Source organism: Simochromis diagramma, unplaced genomic scaffold (genome assembly GCF_900408965.1).
Source record: "Simochromis diagramma unplaced genomic scaffold, fSimDia1.1 OVJJ01000176.1, whole genome shotgun sequence".
NCBI classification, from domain to species: Eukaryota; Metazoa; Chordata; class Actinopteri; order Cichliformes; family Cichlidae; genus Simochromis; species Simochromis diagramma.
Genome location: NW_024386892.1, coordinates 7,452,999 through 7,477,115, shown reverse-complemented (window position 1 = coordinate 7,477,115; position 24,117 = coordinate 7,452,999). Strand labels below are relative to the sequence as shown.

Here is a 24,117-nt window from a genome sequence, read left to right as displayed (position 1 = left end):
AAACCCATCTGTTCTCTGATTGGATTGTTTAATTTGTGATTGACATGACATTGACCAATCAGCTTAAAGGAAGAAAAATAGGGTCAAAATTCGTAGTTGTAACTTGCAGGGTTTTTTGGGCTAAGTCCACACACAAATCTTTTTTACACACACAAATCTTTTTTACAAGTACAAAACCGATTTACAAGTACAAAATATTTATGACCACATTTTGAGCCCATACATCTGTTCTCTGATTGGATAGTTACATTTGTGATTGACATGACATTGACCAATCAGCTTAAAGGAAGAAAAATAGGGTCAAAATTCGTACTTGTAACTTGAAACTTGAGTGCAGAGTTTCACACGTATTATTTGGCTAAGTCCACACACAAATCTTTTTTACGCAAACACAAATTCTTTTTACACACACAAAACTGATATACAAGTACAATTTGAGCCCATACTGGAAGAGTCTCGTGTTGTGGGTTTTGTTTTGAATGCATCACAGAGCACAACGTTGTGTCGTTTCAACCGCTACAGTTTGCTCTACCAGATCTGCTGAAGTCGTGTTTGGGCCTTTTCAATAAGCTGACATGAATGTTAGCCTGCTGTTATTCCACATTACCTGGACTATATCAATATTCACACTATACAAAGATTAGCAGCATCACAGTGATGTATGTGTTTTACATGTCGTCACACTGATTTGTGTTTGTGTGTGGACTGAAGTCTACGTTTGTGAGTTCTCAGAAGTTCACAGGAGTTTATGCTTGTGGATCATACTGTAACATCTGGATGCTTTTGGAGAAAATTTCTCTCCACGTCTTCTGTAAAAGACAAAGTGCTAATAAACACTGGTTTCTATCAGGAAGCACAAAGCGTAACACGTTTTGGCACGTTCACCTGTCATAACGTCCTCATGACTGGACAGACGTGGATTAGCTCCACACAAAACACAACTATGACACAAACAAACAGAGGCTGAGTGTGTTTGTGCACCTGCCAGCGGCTCACCGATCACTCAGGACCAACACTGTTACTGTGCTCATCTGTCAGCGTCATGACTCTGGCTACAGAGCTGTTTATCTGACCAGACTCACATGCTGCTCTGTAACAGCACACAGGGTCGAATAAAAAAATCACCTTCATTTGTGATAAAGTTATCAAAGCAGTTTTGTTGATTCTATGTGTGCACTGAAATGAAAATGATTCTAGCTTCAAAATTAAATGAAAAAACAAAAAACTGCTCAAGGTTTAAAGTTGGCATTACGTAGTAAAACTGGCATGCAGAGGGACGTTTATAATAAAAGCTCCTGAGTCTTACCTGGAGCAGCAGGTCGCCCTCAGAGAGGGCTGTAGCGTCCATGTTGTTGTGTCCGTTCAGCCCAGGAAACATCACGCTGCTTTTGCTGTTCTTCATGGTGGCTGCATCACAAAACATTGGCAAAGAACCGAGGGAAACAGGAATCAGCTGACCATCAACAGCACGACCAGTGACTTAATGCATTCATTTGAGCTGCTGTAAAAACCACGGCAGCAGCAGAGCTAGTTCGGACGACCATTTCCAGGTAGAGAAACTTGGCAATGTGTCCGTTATGTTTTTGTGACATTAGGAGTGTGTGCGAGGCGCATGCATTGCAAACAGATAAACCAAAGTGAATCTGAACATGTCGTATCATGTTCAGATTCAGAGAAGTTCTCTTATTGTTCAATGAAATTTAAACATGTGCAGCTAAGGTTCCAATAGCTGATTGTGATGCAAGCTTTAAGCTATATCATGCTAATAACGTATGCAATTAAAAGTTCAAGTTGGTTCCACTCTGCATCATGAAACTAGACTCTTATACTACATTAACAGGTTAATGGTGACCTGTGGAGCCTGTCCTGGGTGCCACATCATGCTTTTGCAGCAGAAAAGGCAAAGCCAGATTTTTGGCTTTAGCAGAGGTCCAGTTGCTGGTTTCTCTGCCAGAAAATCGGTTTTCCCATCACTGGAAAGCTGATCTGGCAGGCTGCATATCCACACACACAGACACATTTATGCATCTGCCTGGGGGGACTTTTAGCAGGCAACAGCTACACTAATGCTTCCCTTTATCTGGACAGCCACTGTAGGATATGGCCTCTCTCACTCTGGTCGTCCAGTCCTGCTGCACAGATCTTTTGATGAGAGAAGCGGCTCTTGAGCGCCACCCCGTCGCCTCACGTGGACTCACGTAGCACATACACAAACACTCTGACCTGCACAGCCTGACTTTTACACAAAGCTCAAGACCTGACATGTAATGAAAGCCACACACACAACCGCTGCTAGCAGAAAATGTGAGTTTCACGTGTGGCTGTAGAAGCTATCAGACAGACAATCATGCTAACTGTATTAGAAATAAACAGACATAATTCATTTGTGCTTCTTCAGCCAAACATATACACAAACAGCACACTGTTGTCCAAATGTGGACCAGCCACCACATTCCTCCATCACTTTTTCCTCCTAATTCAGTGTTTGCGTGAGTAAGTAGGCCTCTTTGTGGCGTCTGTTTGTTTTCATTCGAGCTGTGTGAACTCTGCGTTGGGTTCTCCTTTTTCCATCGCTAACAGCTCAACAGCTCATGGCACTGTGGAGCGTCCTGACAGCTCTGTGAGGTTGTGCAACAAGCATGTCTATAGATGCTTGACCACGTCTTAGGAAACACTTCTGAGGGCTTGCAGGGGGCAGTGAAAGAAGAGAAACACAGATTAACATTAACATGCATGTACAGTCTGCACATGTACAGCCACCTTGAGACTGTGCAGATATCTAACAGTCAGATGTGCCCTGCAGTCGTGAGCAGTCTACGGTTTCTCAGCCTTCCTCTGAGCCCAGGCACAAAGGCAGCTGCAGGGCAGTGACAGGAGTTCTTTCACGCTGTCGGTGCTTCCACTGAAACCCTGAGAGCTCTTTGGACAGGTAACCTCAGCTTGCTCATTATACTTTAGCACTGGCCCTGGGCCATCGGGCTTTTGCTTAGACTGAACCCTGTGACCTGTGACGCGAGTGCACGTTTGAAATGTACTAAGCTGAATGATCACAGTATATCTTTGCATTCTGAGCTGTAAAACCAAATGAAGCGAGTGCTCTCTGTGGCGTCAGCTCCAGTTAGAAACAACAAATCAGCAACTGGCCCGAGCGAACCAGAAGGATCCGTCCTGCAGCTTCCCAAATAACACTGACTGTTATGTCCGTGACTCCGCCTTACTGCGAAAACCAAGACAGCACCAAGACAGAGCGAATGATAAACCATTTTATGGCTCTTCTTGTTTTCGCAGGCTACAGTGTAACGTGACACCATGACAGCGCCTCTTTCAACATTAAACTGCAGCTTCCTGTTTAACTAAACAGACTGGCTAAGGTCCACTGTACCTCTGATGGAAGATCCATGTCTGCCGTTCAGGGATGTGTTAGCCTTTCATGCCTTTGCTCCATGTGGTAATTAAATAACTATGAAGTCTGAATATTCAGGAGACAGAACACCTACATCAGTGAACAGTGACAGCTCTGGATAGAACAGCAAAGAAAAGACACTAAAATAAGCCAATAAGACTAAATAAACAACTGAATTGGATTGTTGAGCATGTAACGTGTACTTGAGAGTAACAGCATGAAGTGGAGGCACAGTGAGGCTAAGGGGAGAAAAGGGAAATGCAGTCACAGTTGGAGGTCTGCCAAACTCAGAGTAGTAGTATAAAGCATGCCAGCAATGCATATGGGAATATTATCTAGATTTGAAAACATTTAGTTCCAGTAGATCCTGTACAGAGATCTCTGTTCTCACGCAGATGTGCAGGAAAGGGCAGAGCTCGCTGCAAGGAAGCCAATTAGCTGGATCACTTGGTCCAAAGGTTCATCCTCCCATCACGCCTTCGATCAGTGCACCCATTTACCTCCCTGATTTTAGGGGGAACACCTGGCCTCTATCGCTCAGTATCAGACTTCAGTGTGATCCCAAAAATGAAGCTTTGGATGGAAACAGGTTTGCTGAGCGCACTCACAGTTTAGAGTAAATTGTGGGATGTGCTAAATACCATCACGCCGCCATGAAGTTATGCAAATGTCATCATTTTCAGACCTGATAAAGTACAAACAGTAAAAATGTAAGAAGTGGAGAGCTTTGAATCTTCAATCAGCTGTTTGGGTTTATTAAAAATGCTTCACCCCAGCCAGGTGTTTGTGCTGACGGGTGCGTAACGCTTTCTTTAATACCTCAAACCACACAGAGAGAAAACAACCCCGAACATCTATAAACGAGTTACTCCACACTCAAATGACACAAATGAAATCAAACCCAACACCAGACTTAACAAGAGCGATATAGTGAAACAACAACAGCTCAGGATAGCCGGTGTAAGAATCTGGGGCCTCAGCCCTGGCTGTGCTGAGGTGTTCGTCAGCTCCAGGATGCACTTTGGCCACAGTGCTCAAAACAGGGTTCACCACCATCACAAGGTCCCACAGCTGCAGTCTGGACGCTCCTTCTGCCACTTTGCACGGGTTTTAAGAGCAGAGGGGTTCACTTTCTTGGGGTAACTTTGCTAGGACGTCGACTCGTGGGAGAAACTGTCTCCAGAGTTCAGAAAACATAACACAACAGGACATTATGTTGACTGTGCCAGGTGTTTCCACCTCATTAAGTGCAATGAATCAACAGTTTGAGGCAACACAGCAACAGCAAATCCGATTGAAGCAGTTGGATGCTGCTAGAAGATAAATGCTTCAAGTATGGACACATGTTATGATCATTATGATCTCTAAAAGCTAATTGACGTTTACATTCTTGGCAGATTTGAATCACAGTGCTTAAATAAATGTAATAACACATGTTCTATGTTTCTGGTGTCCATCCAAACTCTGAGTGGGACAACAGCCGATGCTGGGGCAGGGCATAAATAAGCAAATGTCCTCACAGAAAGCCTTGGTGAGCTCAGGCTGACCAGCAGGGACTCTTGTGGGTATGAAGAGAGATGTAGCGCTGCGCTCTGAAGAAGAGGACAAACCTTCAGAGAATGGAAAAGATGGAAACTGCTCTGCCAGTTGTTGCTTAGAGGATCACGATGCACTGACATGCAATCAAAACGCCAGCTGGCTGTCACTACAGCAACACTGGTCTCATGTGATGAGACAGAGCTGAACGAAGCACGGCCACAGACTTCCTCCTAATGAGCCCACCAGGACTGAGACCAGACCGGTCTCCTCAAAACTGATTCTCTCGTCTTCCCACGTCGTTCCTGCTGTTGCAGTCACGTGTCACGTGTACAGGTGTGTGTTTACATGGTTAAGACATCACAAATACCAGATGACATCACATTAAAGTGCACCACCTCAACTACGATTGCTAACAGGCCTGGATGTTTTCAATCAACTTGGAAACTCTGCATTTTTCTCGGTTTTCTACTGGCACAAATATGCTCGCTGCATATTTGTGCTGCTCGCCACAAGCCTTCCAAAACATCCAGCTCTGCTTCACGAAGTCACGCTATGAGGCCGGGGGCCCAGCTTGTTCAGGGAGATCTGCAATCACCAGGCAGCCTGATAATGTTTCATGATCATGTCATGGAAACTGCCCCTAAAACTGCCTGTTTCTTTTTCCTCTAGGCCCTTTTCTTTGAGCCAAAGTGTTTTACTTTGGTTTTACAGGATCCGTATCTTAAATCCTCGGCATGTCACCACTTGAACGCTCGGGCTCCGCGCTCATATTTTGACCAGGACAGTCACCCTTGATGACCAGAAAAAAATGCTGCTGACTGAAAAATCTCTAAGGTCAAAACTCATGCAGGAGTCTTGGTTTCAAAGAGTAACACGTTTGAGTTTTCTTTCATGATGCAACCCAACACTTCTTCACACAGAGCTTAACTCTGAACTACGAGCTGTATACTGAGCACAACATCTGCCAGCGATGAAGAACTCTGCATTCCTCTCAGATGTTGATCTGAGTCAGGTATCGACTCAGATCAACATCTGCATCAAACTGAAATCAAAATGAGAGCAAACATCAAAGCTCCTGTACGTGATCAGGGCTGTCTGCAGACACCTCAATGCATTTTGCCACAGCAATATAAAGAAATGCACAAACACTCTTAGAACATGCAGTGAATGCACTGTTTGTAGTCGCAGTATAAACATGCCACAGTCACTTCCAGCTGCACCATGCAAGAACCGCATTAGCTGCTCAAATGGATGCTTTTCAGAACGACTCAGATTTACCGCTCAATGATTGAATAATAAACCATACAACACAGCAATCCGTGCTTTTGGCCTCATGATAATAAAACAGTTCAATGTAAGCTTCATATGGACTTTTCTATTACAAGAGTAGCTGCAGCAAAAGCAGGATATTCTGTGTTTGTGGCTGAAACACATTAAAGTCAGTGGATTCAACGCCTTGTTTGGAGATATAACTGTTGACTTGACTGTGGCGACCGTGGCTCAGGGGGTTGGGAATCGCATCTGTAACTGGAAGGTCGCCGGTTCGATCCCTGGGCTCTCTGTCCTGGTCGTTGTGTCCTTGGGCAAGACACTTTACCCTACTTGCCTACTGGTGTTGGCCAGAGGGGCCGATGGCGCGATATGGCAGCCTCGCTTCTGTCAGTCTGCCCCAGGGCAGCTGTGGCTACAACTGTAGCTTGCCTCCACCAGTGTATGAATGTGAGAGTGTATGAATAGTGGTATTGTAAAGCGCTTTGGGTGCCTTGAAAAGCGCTATATAAATCCAATCCATTATTATTATTATTGAATAAATGCTGCGGCGCCTGACGGTCTAATCTGATGTTTCCCCGACAAACATCTTTTTTGGCTACAATGTGAACAGCAGCATTTTAAAGCAGCAGCATGGAGCAGTGACCTCATGCTGTAGTACTTAAGCATTTTGCCTTACATGAAAAAGATCTGAGACCAGAACGAAACACAAGCCCACCCTCAGAGGGTCGAGCCAGTGTGCTCTTTATGCTGGTCCTAAACAAACATCAACGGGAGGCTTCGATTCAGACTGATTTATTTCAATGTTAGTTTTAGAGAAGAAGAAGAAAGTTGTACGGTAAAATCTGAAGTCCTCAAACTCTTGATCGTCTTAGTGCTTAGCTAACTGTGAATGCACTGGGAAAGTCTCCTACAGACACGGGAGCCTGTCTCACCTGTACAGACAGAAAGGTGGAAGAGGAATGCCAGCGCTCATGTGATAACATGTAATATCCATTCACACTGCAAACAGCTGGGCTGACAACAAGCACACACACTTTTCACACACTGTCTGTTTAAAGTTGCACAGCATTCATAATTTCACTTGGTTTCAAAGATGTCTGTTACTGATAAAATCCGTCTTTGGAATTCACTTTGTGCATTTTTACCTCTACTTCTGTACGACTCCTGAACCAAGAGACGCAGACACCTGGAGATAAGACACTTCATGTCTATTGTTAGAGACAGCAACTTACTCAGCAGTCTGTCAGGAAACAACTCGGCTAAAACGTCTGTCGTACTTAAAGACAGGGATCCTCTGCTGCTGTGTACGACTCACATGTCATTGACTTTCTTCTGACTCATCAGCTTTTCAAAGCCTGCACGTTTAATTAAGGTGCAGCAACTCTTAAAAAGCATTTGAGAAATATTTGAGGCTGTTGTGGGTATTGCTCGGAGGCAAGGTGGGGTCAGGTTAGCGGCAGTGAGGATGTGCCGTTTCCTAAAACTGGATTCCTGCGTGCTTCTCATTCCTGCCTCAACTGTCAGATGTAGTTCAGTCACTTCCAGTGCTGGCTTCACTGCGCCCAGTTATCAAGCTTTGTCTACCTTTACTCCCACCTTAGTCTACATACATTACCTCATTCATACAAGTGTTTGCTTGTATTCATTATCAGTATTTTGGACTTTTGTGTCATTATTACGGTTGACTTAAAAACTCTAGCCTCTATACTGATTTACCTCTCATATATACCTTTCACTGCGTCCACTGTTTCATGCCTACTGAGTCCTACATAGGGATGGGTATCGTTTAGGTTTTATCCGATACCGGTGCCAAATCGGTACTTTTGAAACGGTGCCGGTGCTTAAACGGTGCTCGAACCGGTGCTTAAAGAATGGAGAACACAAACTTTGTCCAAAAACCTCTCATGTTCAGCTGGTTTGTTTTGTAAAAAGATAACAATGTTAGCCTTTTCTGCAGCTATGTGGCATATATGGTATCACTCTTGGCTGGAAGCAGTACTTAAACAATGGAAAAAAACACAAACTTTGTCCAAAAACCTCTCATGTTTAACTGTTTTCCACTTTTTCTTTGGTCATTTTAGCCTTTTTGGCAGGGTGAAGGGAGTATCTGCCATCAAACAAGAAGACAGCCGCACGTAGCTATGATGATGTTTGCTAGTTCACCTTACCTGCATTAATGTAATAACGTGGTTAGCCTACTCAACGTAAATTACACACGAACAACATGAAGCTACTCACGCAGAGAAGAACGGCTGCTGCTGCTGCATCATCATCCTCATCATTTCTGCTACACTGGCAGGGCTAGGGGCCAGGACTCTATTCTTCGGGTTTTTGGGGGATGTTGCTCCGGGTCCGATAACTGGCAACCCACCCGACATGCACGGTGTGAGGTCTCGCAGCAAGCTATCAAATACGGCGCATTTCTCGGCTTTTAAAAAAAACGCTATGCGTCGCCAGCTGTTTAATCGGATTCTTGGTGTTACCTCCTTTGACAGTATCACAGTATCAGCTTAAAGCATTTGTTGCTGCTGAGTTTGCATATTTTGCTGTGAAGTACAGCCAGACTTTTGACCGCTTCGCCTTGGGCATTTTTAATCTGTAGCTCTGCTCTAACAGAACGTACGTACCTGGCCCCCCCTACTATCCTCGGAAACCTAAAATGATTGGCTAGAAGTGTATCACAGCTCAGGAAAAAAAAAGCACCGAAATAAAGCACCGAAATGTGCGCTGCTTTTCGGTCTGGTTACTACCGTTTATGTCAGAACCGGTGCCATCATGGCACCGGACACCGGTACCCATCCCTAGTCCTACACGTCCCCCTGTTGGACTGACAGGGTTCTAGTGACACAGTGCACCTACATCTCTTTTATTTCCAATTATAAACCACCGTTCTACTACAAGTTGCCCTGACTCAAAGCTTTGCCTGGGCAGACTGCAGGGAGCTGCAGACAGCCTATCTGCAGAGAGCATCTGCTGCCAAACGGAGGCAGTGTCCAAAGTATGTGGTCGAACCGGTCTGTGGGCTGCTCTTCCTCGTGCTGTTGTTGGTCTCTGAGAGCCGCAGAGGACAACTAAATCATATCATGCAAAGAACAGAAGGGAAACTGAGTGTTAAAGACCATGTAAAGTGTGCACTGCAGCCACTGCAGCTGCATTTCATACTGCACTCTTTATCTTTGATGCCTCTTGCATTTCTCCTGATGATGCTAAGCTTCTTCTCTGTTCAGGTCGGCTTGTCAACCAGTCAGCGTCTGCTCAGTGCAAGGTCGAGGTATGCGCTGTTGGCTTTGTGTGGTTAAACACATTTCTCAACCACAGTATTACTCAACACAAGAGTCGGTAAGACCAGACATATTATCGTTTACTCTGTGGTACAAAGAGCAGGCTGTCATGTGTTTGTGGCAGCGAATGTGGAGGTCAGAGTGGGCTTATCATCATTTCATTTCACCACACAGCACTGACATTTCAACAAATCTTTGGATATGCACTTGTGGCTGGTCTTTACCTTTGAAGAAGCTCTTAACCCTCAGATATCCCACGCTGAGACGGAGGACTGACAGCTTGTCCAGGCGAGAGCGCACCTCCTCAGGAAACGGCAGCAGGTCCATCAGCCTGTCAAGCTCCCCGTTCAGCCGATCCCGGTGGCGCTTTGACGGGTTGGATTTAACCACTGCATTACCCTCACTGACCTTCTTTCTGAGGAATTACAAGAAAATATCCGGTTAGTGATTTCATGGCAAAATATGAAGAGTGAATGAGCCTGGCTAACCGGGGTGCAGCACGGCACATGGATGCACTGAGTCAGCCGTGCATCAGAGCTGCATGTGTTACTAAACCATGACGAGACAAACTCAGAGCGAGAAATCCAACTCTGATGCTAACATGACACCAGAGGAACATATCTATTGTTCTAAACACCAGAACAAAGCAGACTGGTTTCCCAAGGAAACAATCTTCAGCTCAGGATAAATAGTACAGACAGCAGTTTACAAAACACACGTTTCCACAAGTCATTCGATCAGGAGGAAGACCAGTTTTTAACCACGACACCCGCGGACATCTGTTTGACCACCCATGCTCAAATGCAAAGGGGGAACTCATGAGGCTCACTGGAGATACATGTCATTACTCACAAATCACAAACACATGCTGAACTGGGAGGAAGACCAAGTGTCAGTGAAAGTGAGCGATCAGCACTGTTATCATTCCTTCAATGAACACCTGCAAACTCACCGCACGAGGAGAAATACCGCCAAATGTTCAGAAAACAACCACCTGCTTAAGTCTACACGGCAGCTCACTCATGCCAGGATCACCAGATGGAGCAAAAGCGTGAGAAGTCTCAGGAATGACAATCCTGCAGTTCAGACACAGTAAAAAACATGAAACCAAAATTGTGACAGATGCTGTTTCAGGTTTCAGCAGCGTAAGCCCAACATGGCCTACGTCACGAAACTACGAGTTATAGTCAGTCATGAATGCTACAAAGGTTTTGCTTTATTTATGTGGAAATGATCAAAGACCCTACTCTTATATTTTGTCTTCTTCTACAACACTTTAAACTTGTAACATCCAGAATTAAGATTTTAGATCGTTATATATGTTCACTATTTAAAAACAGCTGTATAATCTCTACATACATGTTTATGTCAGAAAATAAATAACACCTGAATATCCAGTAATAAAACAGAAACTGTCAGCTTGACAGAAACAATCATTTGATTTATGTTGTGACTATTGAAGTACACACTGACTGATATGGAAACAAATGATCAGGATGACTTCTTCCATGTTCTCCCTCCTACTTCTGTGCTGAACAATAACCTGGGATTTAACTAACCAATGTATTTTAGAGATTGTTCTAAATGGTCTTTCTTGTGAATGTGTGGATGACTGAATGTAGTGTAAAGCGCTTTGGGGTCCATAGGGACTAAGTAAAGCGCTTTGGGTGCCTTGAAAAGCGCTATATAAATCCAATCCATTATTATTATTATTATTATTATTATTAAAGTGCTACACAAATGCAGGCCATTTACCATTTTACAAAACTTCCACAATAATATTACGACAGGTTAAACTAAGGTTTGCCTTAAGCTGCATCCACACTGGAAGCTATTCACTCATGGCAACAGACTCATGGCGAGTCACATTTCAGGCTCTGGTTGCCCGGTTTGCTACCAGGTCATGTCTCAATCAGTGGTATTCATTACTCTCATTACTCGTCACTTTTTTCAGCTTCCCGTCCACTTCCTGATGCCGGCAGTTATTCACTTGGAGTTGTGCTGTCTACCAACCGAGGTTATCTCTTCTGCTGATTCAACAGTTTCTACATCTCCTCCAGGAAATGGTAAATGTGCTGATTCTTTCTACCCTCCCGGAGCATTCAAAGCACTCTATACATTCATACAAGCACCATTTCTATCTAACAGTCACACTCGGCATTGGAGAGCAGCTTGGGGTTAGTATCTGACCCAAGGATATTTGACTGGATTAGCCAGGGATTTAACCATCAACCTTTCGATTAGCAGATGACCTGCTCTAGCAGCTCTCCCAGTGTATCTTTGCACTGTGGTAGTCATGCGTCCTCCTTTTCTTATTCTTTTCTGTGCTTTATGGTGGATGGCGCCACCAAAAAGGACCAGGATGGAGCGCCAACCAGATAATTACTGTTGCTTTACATTTTTATAATATGTATATTATCGACACATTATTTGTAATTAATTTTGCAGTTACCGTCATTATCCGGTTGTTAAGTCTGATGTCACTAGCCGTGTCTGGGCCTAAACTCCGCTGCAGGTCCATAAATCAAACGATCACTATGGCATTACTGAGAGTTGAAAAACTGTCTAAAGTCTTTCATCTTTAATAAAATGATCAGCGTTCTGCTCTACCAGGTGTAACAATTGAGTTTAACATCCAGGCATCCATGAAAACGGAAGTTATGACATTTAACTGAGTTAGAAGTTAGCAGGAAGTTAGCTTGCTAGCTTCTATCTAAATACAATATAGCATGTCCTGACTGCGGGGTTTTGGAAACAAATTAAAACGTACAGCTCTGCTATCACTTCCAACATAAATGAAGACAGAAAACTAAACAGCAGTGACGTTTGTAGGGTTACTGAAGTTGGGCTAGCTGGTATATAATGATGTGCTACGTGACGGCTAGCGACACAGCTATGTTAGCATAATATAAACAAGCTAACTTTTTTTCCACTCGATAAAAGTTAACGTGAGTGTTCTCGGTGGTCAGGAACAAATGTAATCGCATGGCAGGATGCTGTAAAAGGACCAAACTTCAGCCAGGAGAACAACTGAGATAATCCATCCACAATACGAGGTTAGTCATTCATATACTGCTGCATGGGCTGGGCTGTAGTTACATCCTAAGGTTTTAAAAACTGAGCTTAAATAAATGATTACAGTTTTTTACAGACGCTAGGACACATTTCTCAATACTTAGGTCACTTTTGCAAAACACTTCACACAATCCTCCTAACTGACCGTCAGCTTGGCAAAGCAGTTCATTTCACATTCAAAATGCACTACAACTACCAAAACACTTTATTCAGGTCTCAAATAAACTCATTCTTCCAGAACACTAGCAAAGGTTGACAGCCGACAAACACACTTTGTCACCCACAAAACAATGACCTAAAAAACACTAACAACATGTAGCATTACACAGTGTTTTCTTGTGTAAAACAAGGACACATCTCTGTTTATAATTTCAATATATGTTACTGGAATGAATCAGACATCATGCAGAATTCGTTAATATTTGTTTATGTATTTTTATTTTTTTGCACTAAACATTTTTAGATTTAAAATATGTTTCAATAAAATATTGCTGTTGAATTTTGCTGTCTTTTTAAGTTTTGCATTATGTTATTGTTTTGACCATAAGTTTACAGTTTTTTCTGAATGCTTAAACCCTAACTGTGATTCCTGTAGCACAATCTCTAAAACTATTCAGACTTGTAGCAAAACCACTCACTGAGTTTGCAAAACTAAAAGCACAAAAACTGCTTTGCACTCAGTTTGCAATTTTGTAACACACACTTTGCAAAACTGTAGGCACAATTCACTGCACAACACTCAATTACCAAATTTCCAACACACTCCTAGCAAAAGTATACACATGTATGGCTATCATTAACACTAATTTGCCAACTGTCTGGCACACTTTCACATGTGAAAACTTTTTTAGATAATTAGTTCACTTTGCAATCAGCCTAAGCACTATAATACAGGTAAGCTGTGTGTGCGGAGTACAATGGAGGGAGCAGGAAGAGTGAGAAGTAGAGGAGGCCGAGGAAGAGGACGTGGAGGTGAAGAAGTAGGATGAAGAGGACGACAAGGACAAGGAGGAGCAAGAGGAAGACGAGGAGGGGGGAGAGGAAGATGAGGAGGGGGGAGAGGAAGGGTAGGAAGAGTAAGAAATAGAATTGCTGATGACATCAGAGCTACAATAATGGACCATGTAATCAACCGTGGAATGACCCTGAGGGTAGCTGGCCAACGGGTCCAGCCTAACTCGAGCCGCTACACTGTAGCAAGTACCATAAGGACATCTTGAAATGAGAATCGGTTAGTACAGTCACTTCGCACAAAGATTTGTAGCACTGCCATATGCCAATGAGAAACACACCAATACCATTGATGTAAAAATACTGAAATTGTTACTGTACAGAATTGCTAGATGACCAGATGCTGGGGCAGAGGAAGCATGTTCACTGCAGACCAAGTAACCCATATAGTCATTATGGCGATTGCAAATAATCCTATACTTGGAAATAACCACTTGTGTTTGTTTTGATGTGTGTGAATAAACACCAGTACTTGAAGTTTGGATCCCTCTATGCTTACGGATCTATGACAGAAGTATGAGCTCAAACTGACATAGCCTACCTTGTGCACAGAGAAAGCAAAAGCCAGATGTGTTTTGTATTCATACCATCAGTGTGCAGTTGGCGCATTGTGTGCTTAGTAGATGATTGCTTGTGTGTACTGTTTGATACGGAAACACCATTTTTACGAAGGTGTGAAGAGTTAATCTAGCTGTGTTCGCTTTTGCAAGAGAACTACAATGTTTTGATTATTGGGTGACAGGTTTTCTTATTTGTGTGAAGAGTTTTGCAAAATTAGCCAATAGTTACAAAAAATGTGCTTAAGCAATCAGAAAAAACTGTAACAGTTCTGAAAACAGTATGTAAGCACATGCAAAATGTCCTGTACGTACAAAGATTTTTGGCAGTTGTTGTGTCTGAGTGAGAAGATAATTCATGAAATTTGAGAGATGTAGTCATTGAATGCATTTTGTGCCAAAACAATGATAACTGGTCCTCAGTTTAGCCCACATAGACTTCTGTTGTGCTCACTGTGTGAGGAGTTTTGCAAACGTGACCTAAGTATTGAGAAATGTGTCCTAGCGTCTGTAAAAAACTGTAAAATAAAAGCCGAGGGAGGTCAACAGTGAACACTGACTGTTTTAGGAGCTTTTTGAGATTAAATAGAAGAAAATGCATACAACACAACACAAAAGCCATATTAAACTACTTTAGACCTGGAAGCAGGATTCGTCACGTCATCACTTAACGACCGGATACTGTGACACCTCAACATGAAAGAGTTCAATTCATATGAACAGACTCGTCAGGGAACAGCTGTGTCTCTACAGCCGGAGGCTTTTCTTCAAATCTTTTCTTATGAAGTGGAACCAATCAGTAAACTGTGTTAGTCTAATCACATTAAACCACTTGGTTTACCAGTAACATCCCCTTCAACTACTACTGTAGCATATTTAGAGTTTGTGGCTGTCTCTTTCTCTCTTTACCAAAACTCTGGTTAATGGCAGGTTATTAAATTTCCTCCTGCAGCACTAACTCGACTTACCCGAGCTGTACCTTCCCACAAATGGTGCAAGCCTGACTTCACTCTCAAGAAATGCTAGCACAGACAAAAGGCAGCGTTCAGAAGCATTTTTTCCACTTTGCTTTGCCATGGATCACAGGGTTGAAGACATCTGGGGACTCGCTGTATAAAAGGAAGATGTTTTAGCATATCTGTTAGGATTCCTCATCTCAACAGGGCAAAGCAGGGATATGAACCCAGAGTCCTCGTCTCAGCTGTAAGGCAGCGCTGATGCACATTTGTCTGCTCTGAACAGGCAGCGCATCTGCCAGATGCAGAAGGATGACTCGGTGGTGCTAAAGTATGAAACACATGCTTTCTAAACACATGCTGACAAACACAGGTGGCAAAACTGGAAGCAGAAGAGTGTCCTCGACAGAGGAAAAAGAATACTTACACTAAATCCCACGTGTTCTACATACATGTGAAAAAAGACAGAGACATGACAAATGAGTTACAGTGACAATACTGGAGTCAGGACCACGAGAGCTGAAAGAACATGGTTATTCCCATCTGCGGCTGTGCGTTGTGACCTGTCTGTATCCACTGGATCACGTGAGGAGATCCCCAGCACAGAAAAGCTCAAACATTAGTGACAACAAGATGTAACATTAAGTCAGAAACAGCATGAAAGGATGAGCTGTGGTAGAGGTGGGTTGCAAAATGGCTTGCAGATGCACAACCATTGGCAGATTGAAACAGCTTGAGTAGCATGTCCTGCATGAAATAACCATTTAGGTACGTTGGAGGGCATCAGCTGAGATTTGAGGACTGTGTGAGCTAAAGTAGCCTGAATGAACTAGTACTATGCCCGACATCGCTATAAAGAGAAACGATAGAATCAGAGGAAACCTATTCAGTAATAATTTCATCTTCAGCATTAATCCTGTGTTTAAGTCATAATCAGTGGGAACACTGTGTTTTTGGTGGTGGAAGGAACAGGAGGAGTTTTTGAAGATTAATTATGTGTCAGTTCAAATAGTTTTGCTCCCTGATTGCAAAGTTTTAGGAGAACATTTTAAAAGCCTTTTATAGAAATGTGACATTAACTGTACTGTAATGTTGGTAGGGATTTGGATGAAAAGTTTCCTCAGGCCAGACCTGTGCAGGAACTTTAAAAGGCTCCAGGGCTGGGACTGCTTTCCCACTTTGAGCCCTCGTCTTTCACTCTGGGAGTAAAGCACAGAGGCAGGCAGCTGCTCTGAAGGCACACGGGACGCAGAAATGACTCTGCAGCTCACTGACCTGCACCCTGCTGGTTATATTTGATGCACTCCACATTTATTGTGCATATTTTCTGTACACACACACACATTGGTATTTCTGCTGAATGGTAGTGTTGACAGTATACATATTATTTGCACTTTATCTTGTGACACCTCAACATGAAACAGACGTGAGTCATTAGGGAACACTTCTCTGTGTGTGTTTGGTGGCTACATCCTTTCCTTTCGGGAAAAATAATAAAAAAAGGTTAAAAGCATGTACTGTTTGTGTACAAGTGAAAATCGAAACAAAGGCCACAGAACAAAGGGTAATGTCCTGCCACACCTCTTATCAGCATGTCTCTGTGTTTTTTCACAATCCCTTTAGATTACAAGTCAAAAGAAATGTTTGCACTGCAAGTATATTATCCCCATTAATAAGGACACAACTGCTCACTGCAGCGAATGCATGCTGATGCTATAAAGCGCACACCTTTAATCCATCGTCACTCACTGGAACCACCACACTTTAATCCACTTAGTCTGTGTTGAGTACACATTCACACACAGAGAGAGCAGCAGGTAAGGAGCCCTACACACTACCATGGGAACCAGACACATCTCAGTGCTCGTGTTTCACCTGCTCTGTCAGGATGCCTCTGGCCCGTCTCCTGTTCAAACACACAGAGCCAATCACAGAGCTTTGCCTAATATGGCTCAACTTTGATTGGTACTAGCAGCACTTGTAATCTAGTCAAGAGCTCCACCTTTTTGGACCAATCTGATAAGGGACACCTGTAAGATAGTCCAGGATGGAGCTGTGGACATAAATGTCCATTTCTTCGTGTTAATATTTTTAGTCTGTAAAGGCTCATTTTGTGTTTGATAGATGTGATAAACAATGAATTCAGTTCTGTTTTCAGACGTTTTACAGGTTTTGATTACCCTGAGCGCCCTGAGCCACTTTACAGCATGAGCCAGCCTCACGTATCTCCGTACCACTGTGCCCTCCCCAAGCACACCTCACTTCTTTACTAACAAAAATGACCAGCGGTGAAAAAAGTAAAGGACACACACACACACACACACACAGAAGAAGAAGAATGTCCAATCATCAGTTTGTGTCCTGAACCTCAAGTGCGTTTGGTTTATGCAGCAGTACAATGAAACACACCAAAAAGAAGCTCCACAGGTAGAGCAGGTCATCTGCTAACTGGAAGGTTACTGGCTCAGTCCCTGGCTACTCCAGTCTGCATGCCAACGTATCCTTGGCCAAGATGTTGAATCCCAAGTTTCTCTGTGATGCATCTGTTGGTGTGTGAATGTGTTTGATAGAATGCACAGAAAAATGTGCTTGGAGGTTTTAAAGTGGCCAATCAAAGTCTGGACCCAACTCTGACTGAGATGCTCAAACATGACCATCCATGCTTGGAAATCCTCCGTGTGGCTTCCTCTTCCACACCGCTGTGAAAGGCTCATTGGCAGTTATCATTAAAGCCTGGCTACAGTTCACACAACCAGGTGTCAGGTTTAGGGAGCAACTACTTTCACATGTGGCCAGGTAGGTTATGATTCCTTTTTTTCTATAATAAATGTATAATATTAATATTTATTAGATGAAATGACATCTAAGTGTGACAAACAAAACAAAAGAAATCAGGAAGCGTGTGAACAATGTTGCTTTCACACAGAATAAACTTGGAAAATGCAGAATATTTAACATAATAGACAATGGCAAAGGAGACTGGCAACATACATGGTAAGAATATGGATAATAAAACAGATTGTGGATGGACAGATCTGCCGTGGAATGTCCCTGTGCACTGACCACAGCTTTTTACAGTCAGGCTCAATGGGTCCTTTGTGCAGCTGAGCACAGCTGGCCGTCCAGGAAACCTCAGTCCTCACTGCACAGCCCACACTTTCAGAAACACAGACGTCTACACACAGGCCGACGCTTTATTTTGGGATTTACACCGGGAACAGCCCATACACAATATACCAGATCGGTATAATCAGACACATCAAACCCACAGTGTTCACTCTCAGCATCTGTGTTTAACAGTTTATGAAGCTGACTCCGTTTGCACAGGAGTCCCAGAGCTGCAGAGAGAAGATTTTACTATAGTCTGAATACTTAAAGCAGAGCTGAAACACTTTCCCTACATTAGGAAGGGTTAGCATTGCAGTTTTTTGAAAAGCATCTTATTTGAATACAACTACAGCTGCTGAACATAACTGCAGTTCTATGAATATTTGTGCAGCCCTCTAATTTTCCTCTTGGTTACGGGCACACTCCCAAAACACAGTTATAACCAGGAGGTAGGGGAGGTTACATACAAACACATAAAAATGTCACTTTCAGTAGCATTTGTTCAATTCAATGTCTTTTTCTACAAATGTCTGCTATTTATGTAAAATGATGTTTCATGCATCTTTATTACTGTAACTTAGAGCAACACAGTTATCACTATTTAAGTAACCGGCTTTTGTTAGTGACCAAATACAATGTAAGAAGAAATAAATCCAGTTTTATTGCAGAAACCTTTTACTGTTTGTGTATTCCAACATATTTATCCTTCTGGTGTATTAAGATAATTCAGCCCAACCGTGTTACAGTGAAATTAACAGGATTCTAACTCTAAAAGCAGTAAGTGTCACCAACGTCCCCCTCACAAATACAGTTAGAGTAAAAGTCATAAACAAGGCTAGTTTATGACTCTAGTATTACCACCTCATTATTAGACTAAACCTGAGTTGGCCAATGTCTGAAAACATGTCGGTGGTTAATGTATCGATGGGTCCACAGCCAGCTGCTATTGTGCACGTTTTGAATTTGCATGTAAGTCTTGGAAGTTGGTATTTAGGAAATTTGACTATATAGGTCATGCTAGTGTAACAATCTGCTGTATAATAAGGTTCACAAGAAAAAAAACTAAACAGAAAAGGCCATAGTACCCAGAGTTAACCCCCCCTACACACACACAGACACACAAACAGAAGCCCGTTCAGCTATCTTAGTCAGGACCTTCATTGACATAATGCTTTATCTAGCCCCTTCCCCTGACCATAACCTAATTGTAACCCTGACACTAAAACCACATTTTGAGCCTCAAAAAGGCTTCAAACTTGTGAGGACCGTGGGTGTGTCCTCACAAGTGACTGTTGGTTCTCACAAGTATAGTAGAATGCAGATTTCGGTGCTCACAAAGATAGCTAGACAGGAACACACACAGGGCCTATCACAGCACAATAACCTGCAGGCAGAAACTTTAATACACAGACGCAGATTTTCATCAGTGCTAAACCATCAAAAGCTTACACTAAAAGACTGTCTCGCGTATGTAATTTGTAACGCGCAGAAAGTCACAATAAACAAAAGTAACTGAAAGTAAGAAAACTCGCAATGAAATGATCAGAGGCGGTGGCCTACGTTTCATACATCTGGTTAACAAAAACATTAGTATGTTAAAGTAATTTAAGTACCCGCGTGTTCGTGTAACTGAGCATTAAGAGCTAGAAACGCCAAACAATACTGTGGAAAAGAGCGAGAAAGACGCACACGGCGCGAGGCCGTATCACGTTACAATAACATCAGAGGCTCGCGCTCCCCTTCCTCCACCCCCGCCCTCCCCGGAGCATCGCGTGAGAGCAGCAGCCGACTCTCAAACTTGATTGTGATTAATGCGCGAGGGCAAGATATCCATGCCAGATCCAGCATGGAGGCGCATTCTTAAGGTGGTCCTACAGGAGGAACCCTCACACGCCGTCTCAGAAACACAGCACCACATTTCAGCAAACATTACAAGTATACGGCTTTATAATTACACACAGCTGACTTGGCGATAACGGGAGAACACAGTCCACCTTAACTGGTTTAATCTGTCATTTCCACCACAGGTTAATTTCATAATTTGACAGCGAAGTAACCGAGAGCGTCGCACTTATAAAAGCAAAGCAGTGTTTAACTTCAGTCACCTTTCTATACTCGCACAGAGATTTAAAGTGAACTACAAGTTAGTTCCTGCTTACGGCTTTTTGCCCAAAGTGAAGTTTACCGTCACCCTAACGCTAACACGTGTGCTCATAATGTTGTTATCAACAGCGGTAACTCTGCTATTATTATAAGGTAAACAGTAAAAACAGTAAAAAGTCTTACTGTTTGAGGGCGGGCTTCTTCCTTTTCTTGTTCGCATAGGTCCCCGGGTTTCTCAGCATGGTGTCACCTAGGTAGTTCTCACAGCCTTTACGTTAGAATAACTTCAGCTCGTTCACTCCTCCACTCCGGGGCTTTCATCCATCCGACAGTCCTTTATTTAGCCTGCTGATCCTAATCCCAGGTTATAGACCTGCCGGGGTCCTCGGAGGGCTGCTGCCGCCTTGACAGCTGCCGTTGGCGGTCACTGTTGCTGACCTTGGTCGGCAGCGCAGTGAGGGTACACTGGGTAGTGCTGGTAGGTTTACTGAGAGGGGAGCAAATGGAAAAATGTTTGGCTTGTACCGATGTCCAACCCCTCTCCTTTGGATAAACAACGCCGCCTTATCATTATTATTATTATTCGGAGTCACTCGAGTTTTCGTTCTCGCCCTTACACGGGGCGTTTTCAGGAAACGTGTGTACAGTCTGTCGAGACAGCTTTTTAAGGTGGAATGGACTCGTTGTGGATGTCGAGAACGTTTGCTTTTGTAACATCCACCATATTTGCGTCTTTTGAGTTGAAAAAAAAAGTTATTTATTTGAGGTGTCTGACCAAAGCAGGTCGTGACGTCATGGCCATAGTGGCAGCAATCTGTCCTGGGGACTGTGTCCCCCTATCGCTCTCTCCCTCTCACACACACACACACACACACACACACACACACACACACACACACACACACACACACACACACACACACACACACAGTCCGACGTTTTATTCTGTGAACACAGAGGTGTGTATATTTCATGTGAGCCAGCATGGGCAGCTGCAGTGTTTGGACCTTGATTCTTTGCATTGTGCAAGTCTGAGTAACCATTCCTGGTTTTCACTCTAAGAACTCGGGCAGCACATATCACTTTGATTTTATTAAAATTGAACTTTCTACCTATGTTCATGAGAAAACATTGTCTATTTAATTACTTTTAAATGGATGGATGGATGAAACTTTTTGGGGCGACCGTGGCTCAGGGGGTTGGGAATCGCATCTGTAACCGGAAGGTCGCTGGTTTGATCCCTGGGCTCTCTGTCGTGGTTGTTGTGTCCTTGGGCAAGACACTTTACCCTACTGGTGTTGGCCAGAGGGGCCGATGGCACGATATGGCAACCTCGCTTCTGTCAGTCTACCCCAGGGCAGCTGTGGCTACGACTGTAGCTGCCTCCACCAGTGTATGAATGTGAGAGTGAATGAATAGTGGAATTGTAAAGCGCTTTGGGTGCCTTGAAAAGCGCTATGTAAATCCAATCCATTATATATTATTTACATTATTTCTGTGACTGCAACCGGTGAATGGACCTTCTGTCAGTGTCATTTTTCAAATGCAAATTTCTGTTTGTTCCAGGTTATCACAGTTTTTATGCACAGTTCAAATCCAACCATAGGGCCTGAAAAATGACACAACAACAGCTGCACTTCCTCTAGGCACAACATGAGGCTTGCTGCAGAAGTGAGACAGTCCAGATAAACTACGATTGTTTAAATTACAGTTTTTAAAGTTACAGTCTTATTCTGAAGGGGATTCAATTCATTTTTCACCTCAAAATTCTACACATTCTACACACAATACTCTATAATGACAAAGTTAAAAATGTGCTTGAAATCCTTGCATATTTATTCTAAAAATATAACCTGAACTTAAGTATTCACAGCATTTGCATATTTTGTTTGAGTATCTTTGCCAGCAATTACAGCCTCACCTTCTTTCAGTGTGATGCTAAAAGCTTTTCACGCCTTTTTTAGGGCAGTTTGTCCCATTGTTTTTTTGCACAACTTCTCATCTGGTCAGCACACAGACTTTTTTACATATCTCAAGAGGTGTTCGGCTGGCCATTCAAGCAGATTCACAGAGTGGCCCTGAAGCTGTCCTGTGTTATCTTAGCTGTGTGCTTAGGGTCATTGTCCTGTTGGAAGAACCTTTGCTTCAGTCTGAGGTACAAAGTGCTCTGGAGCAGGTTATTATCAAGGGTGTCTCTGTACATCTGAACATTACTGAACTGTGCAAATGTGGAACAAGTGAAGTTCTGCCCATACTTTCCAGATGTATGGTTTTCTAGGTACCATTCAAGATGTTTGTGCATCTGTTTAGTTGAGTTGAAGTCTAGTATTTTATTAGTTTGTTCATGTTAATTTCAGATATTGAACAATTATGTAGGATTGCTTTCTTTCATTTGCACAATATCTCTCAAGTTAGAAATATCCTGTGTCAGAGAGACACTGAAAAACCAGTTCATGCATTTATTACTTCTAGGCTGGACTATATGTTATTATCAGGAAAACTCCAGTTTATCGAAAACATGGCAGAAAGCGTACTGACGAGGACTAGAAAGAGAGAGCATATTTCTTCTATGCTGGCTATTATGTGGTAGCATCCAGTCTCTCCAAATATGGTCACTTCTGGCTCCAAAAAACTAACATGACTGCAGCTAAAATGACAATAGAGGCGTGGGTAACTTGCACATCTGTGAAGGCACCATTAATGCTGAAAGGCACATACAGGTGTTGGAGCAACATATGCTGCCATCCAAGCAACAACTTTTTCAGGGGCGTCCCTGCTTATTTCAGCAGGACAATGCAAAGCCACAGTCTGCATGTGTTACAACAGCGTGGCTTCGAAGTAAAAGAGTGGCCTGCCTGCAGTCCAGACCCGTCTCCCACTGAATATGTGTGGCACAATATCAAGTGCAAAATATGGCAAAGGAGACCCAGGACTGTTGAGCAACTGAAGTTGTACATCAAGCAAGAATGGGAAAAATTGATGCTTCAACAATTGTAGTGTCCTCAGTTCCCAAACACTTACTGAGTGTTGTTAACAGGAAAGGTGATAAAACACAGTGGTCAGCAGGCCCCGGTCCCAGCTTTTTTGGAACGTGTTGCAGGCATTAAATTCAAAATGAGTGAAGATTTGCAGAACAACAATAAAGTTTATCAGTTTGACATATCTTGACATATCTTGACATTTGACATATTTCCATATCTTGTCTTTGTAGTGTGTTCAATTGAATATAGGTTAACAAGGATTTGCAAATCATTGTATTCTGTTTTTATTTAGTTTAACACAACGTCCCAACTTCATTGGAATTCTGTACTATTGAAATTATACCATCATATTATATCATATTAAATATTGAAGTTAAATGTGAGATGACTGTGCCACACAGTGTCTGCAAAAATGTCTAATCTGGTCTTTAAGTCTGATGTCATTAGCCATGCCTGGGTCCTAAACTCCGTCCACTTCAGGTCCCAAAGGTCCCAAACGAACACTGCAGCATCACTGAGAGTTACAAAATGTCTAAATTCTTTCATCTTTAATAAAATGATCAGTGTTGCTGCTTTACCAGGTGTAACTACTAAGTTTAACATCCAGGCATCCATGAAAACAGGATTTATTAAATTTAACAGAGTTAGCAGTTAGCAGGAAGTTAGCTCACCAGTTTCCACCTAAACATGATATACCATGTTCTTATTGAGAGATTTCTGAAACAAATTAAAACGTACAGCTCTGTTATCACTTCCAACATAAATGAAAACAGGAAATTAAACAGCAGTGACGTTTGTAGGGTTACTGAAGTTGGGTTAGCTGGTATATAA

The 24,117-nt window shown here is 42.8% G+C and overlaps 1 protein-coding gene across 2 annotated transcripts in view; it reads right to left on the bottom strand.

Moving 5' to 3' along the window:
- Positions 1–20,948, bottom strand: part of LOC120734981 (aryl hydrocarbon receptor-like) — a 31,151-nt gene extending 10,203 nt beyond the window's left edge. For both annotated transcript variants that reach the window (XM_040034113.1, XM_040034114.1), the window contains exons 1-3: positions 20,489–20,948; positions 9,720–9,910; positions 1,307–1,407 (exon numbers count right to left, since the gene is read on the bottom strand). In XM_040034113.1, coding sequence (XP_039890047.1) covers positions 1,307–1,407; positions 9,720–9,910; positions 20,489–20,547 — 351 coding nt within the window. In that variant the 5' untranslated portion in view covers positions 20,548–20,948. The remainder of the gene's footprint in view (positions 1–1,306; positions 1,408–9,719; positions 9,911–20,488) is intronic.
- Positions 20,949–24,117: the final 3,169 nt, after the last annotated feature.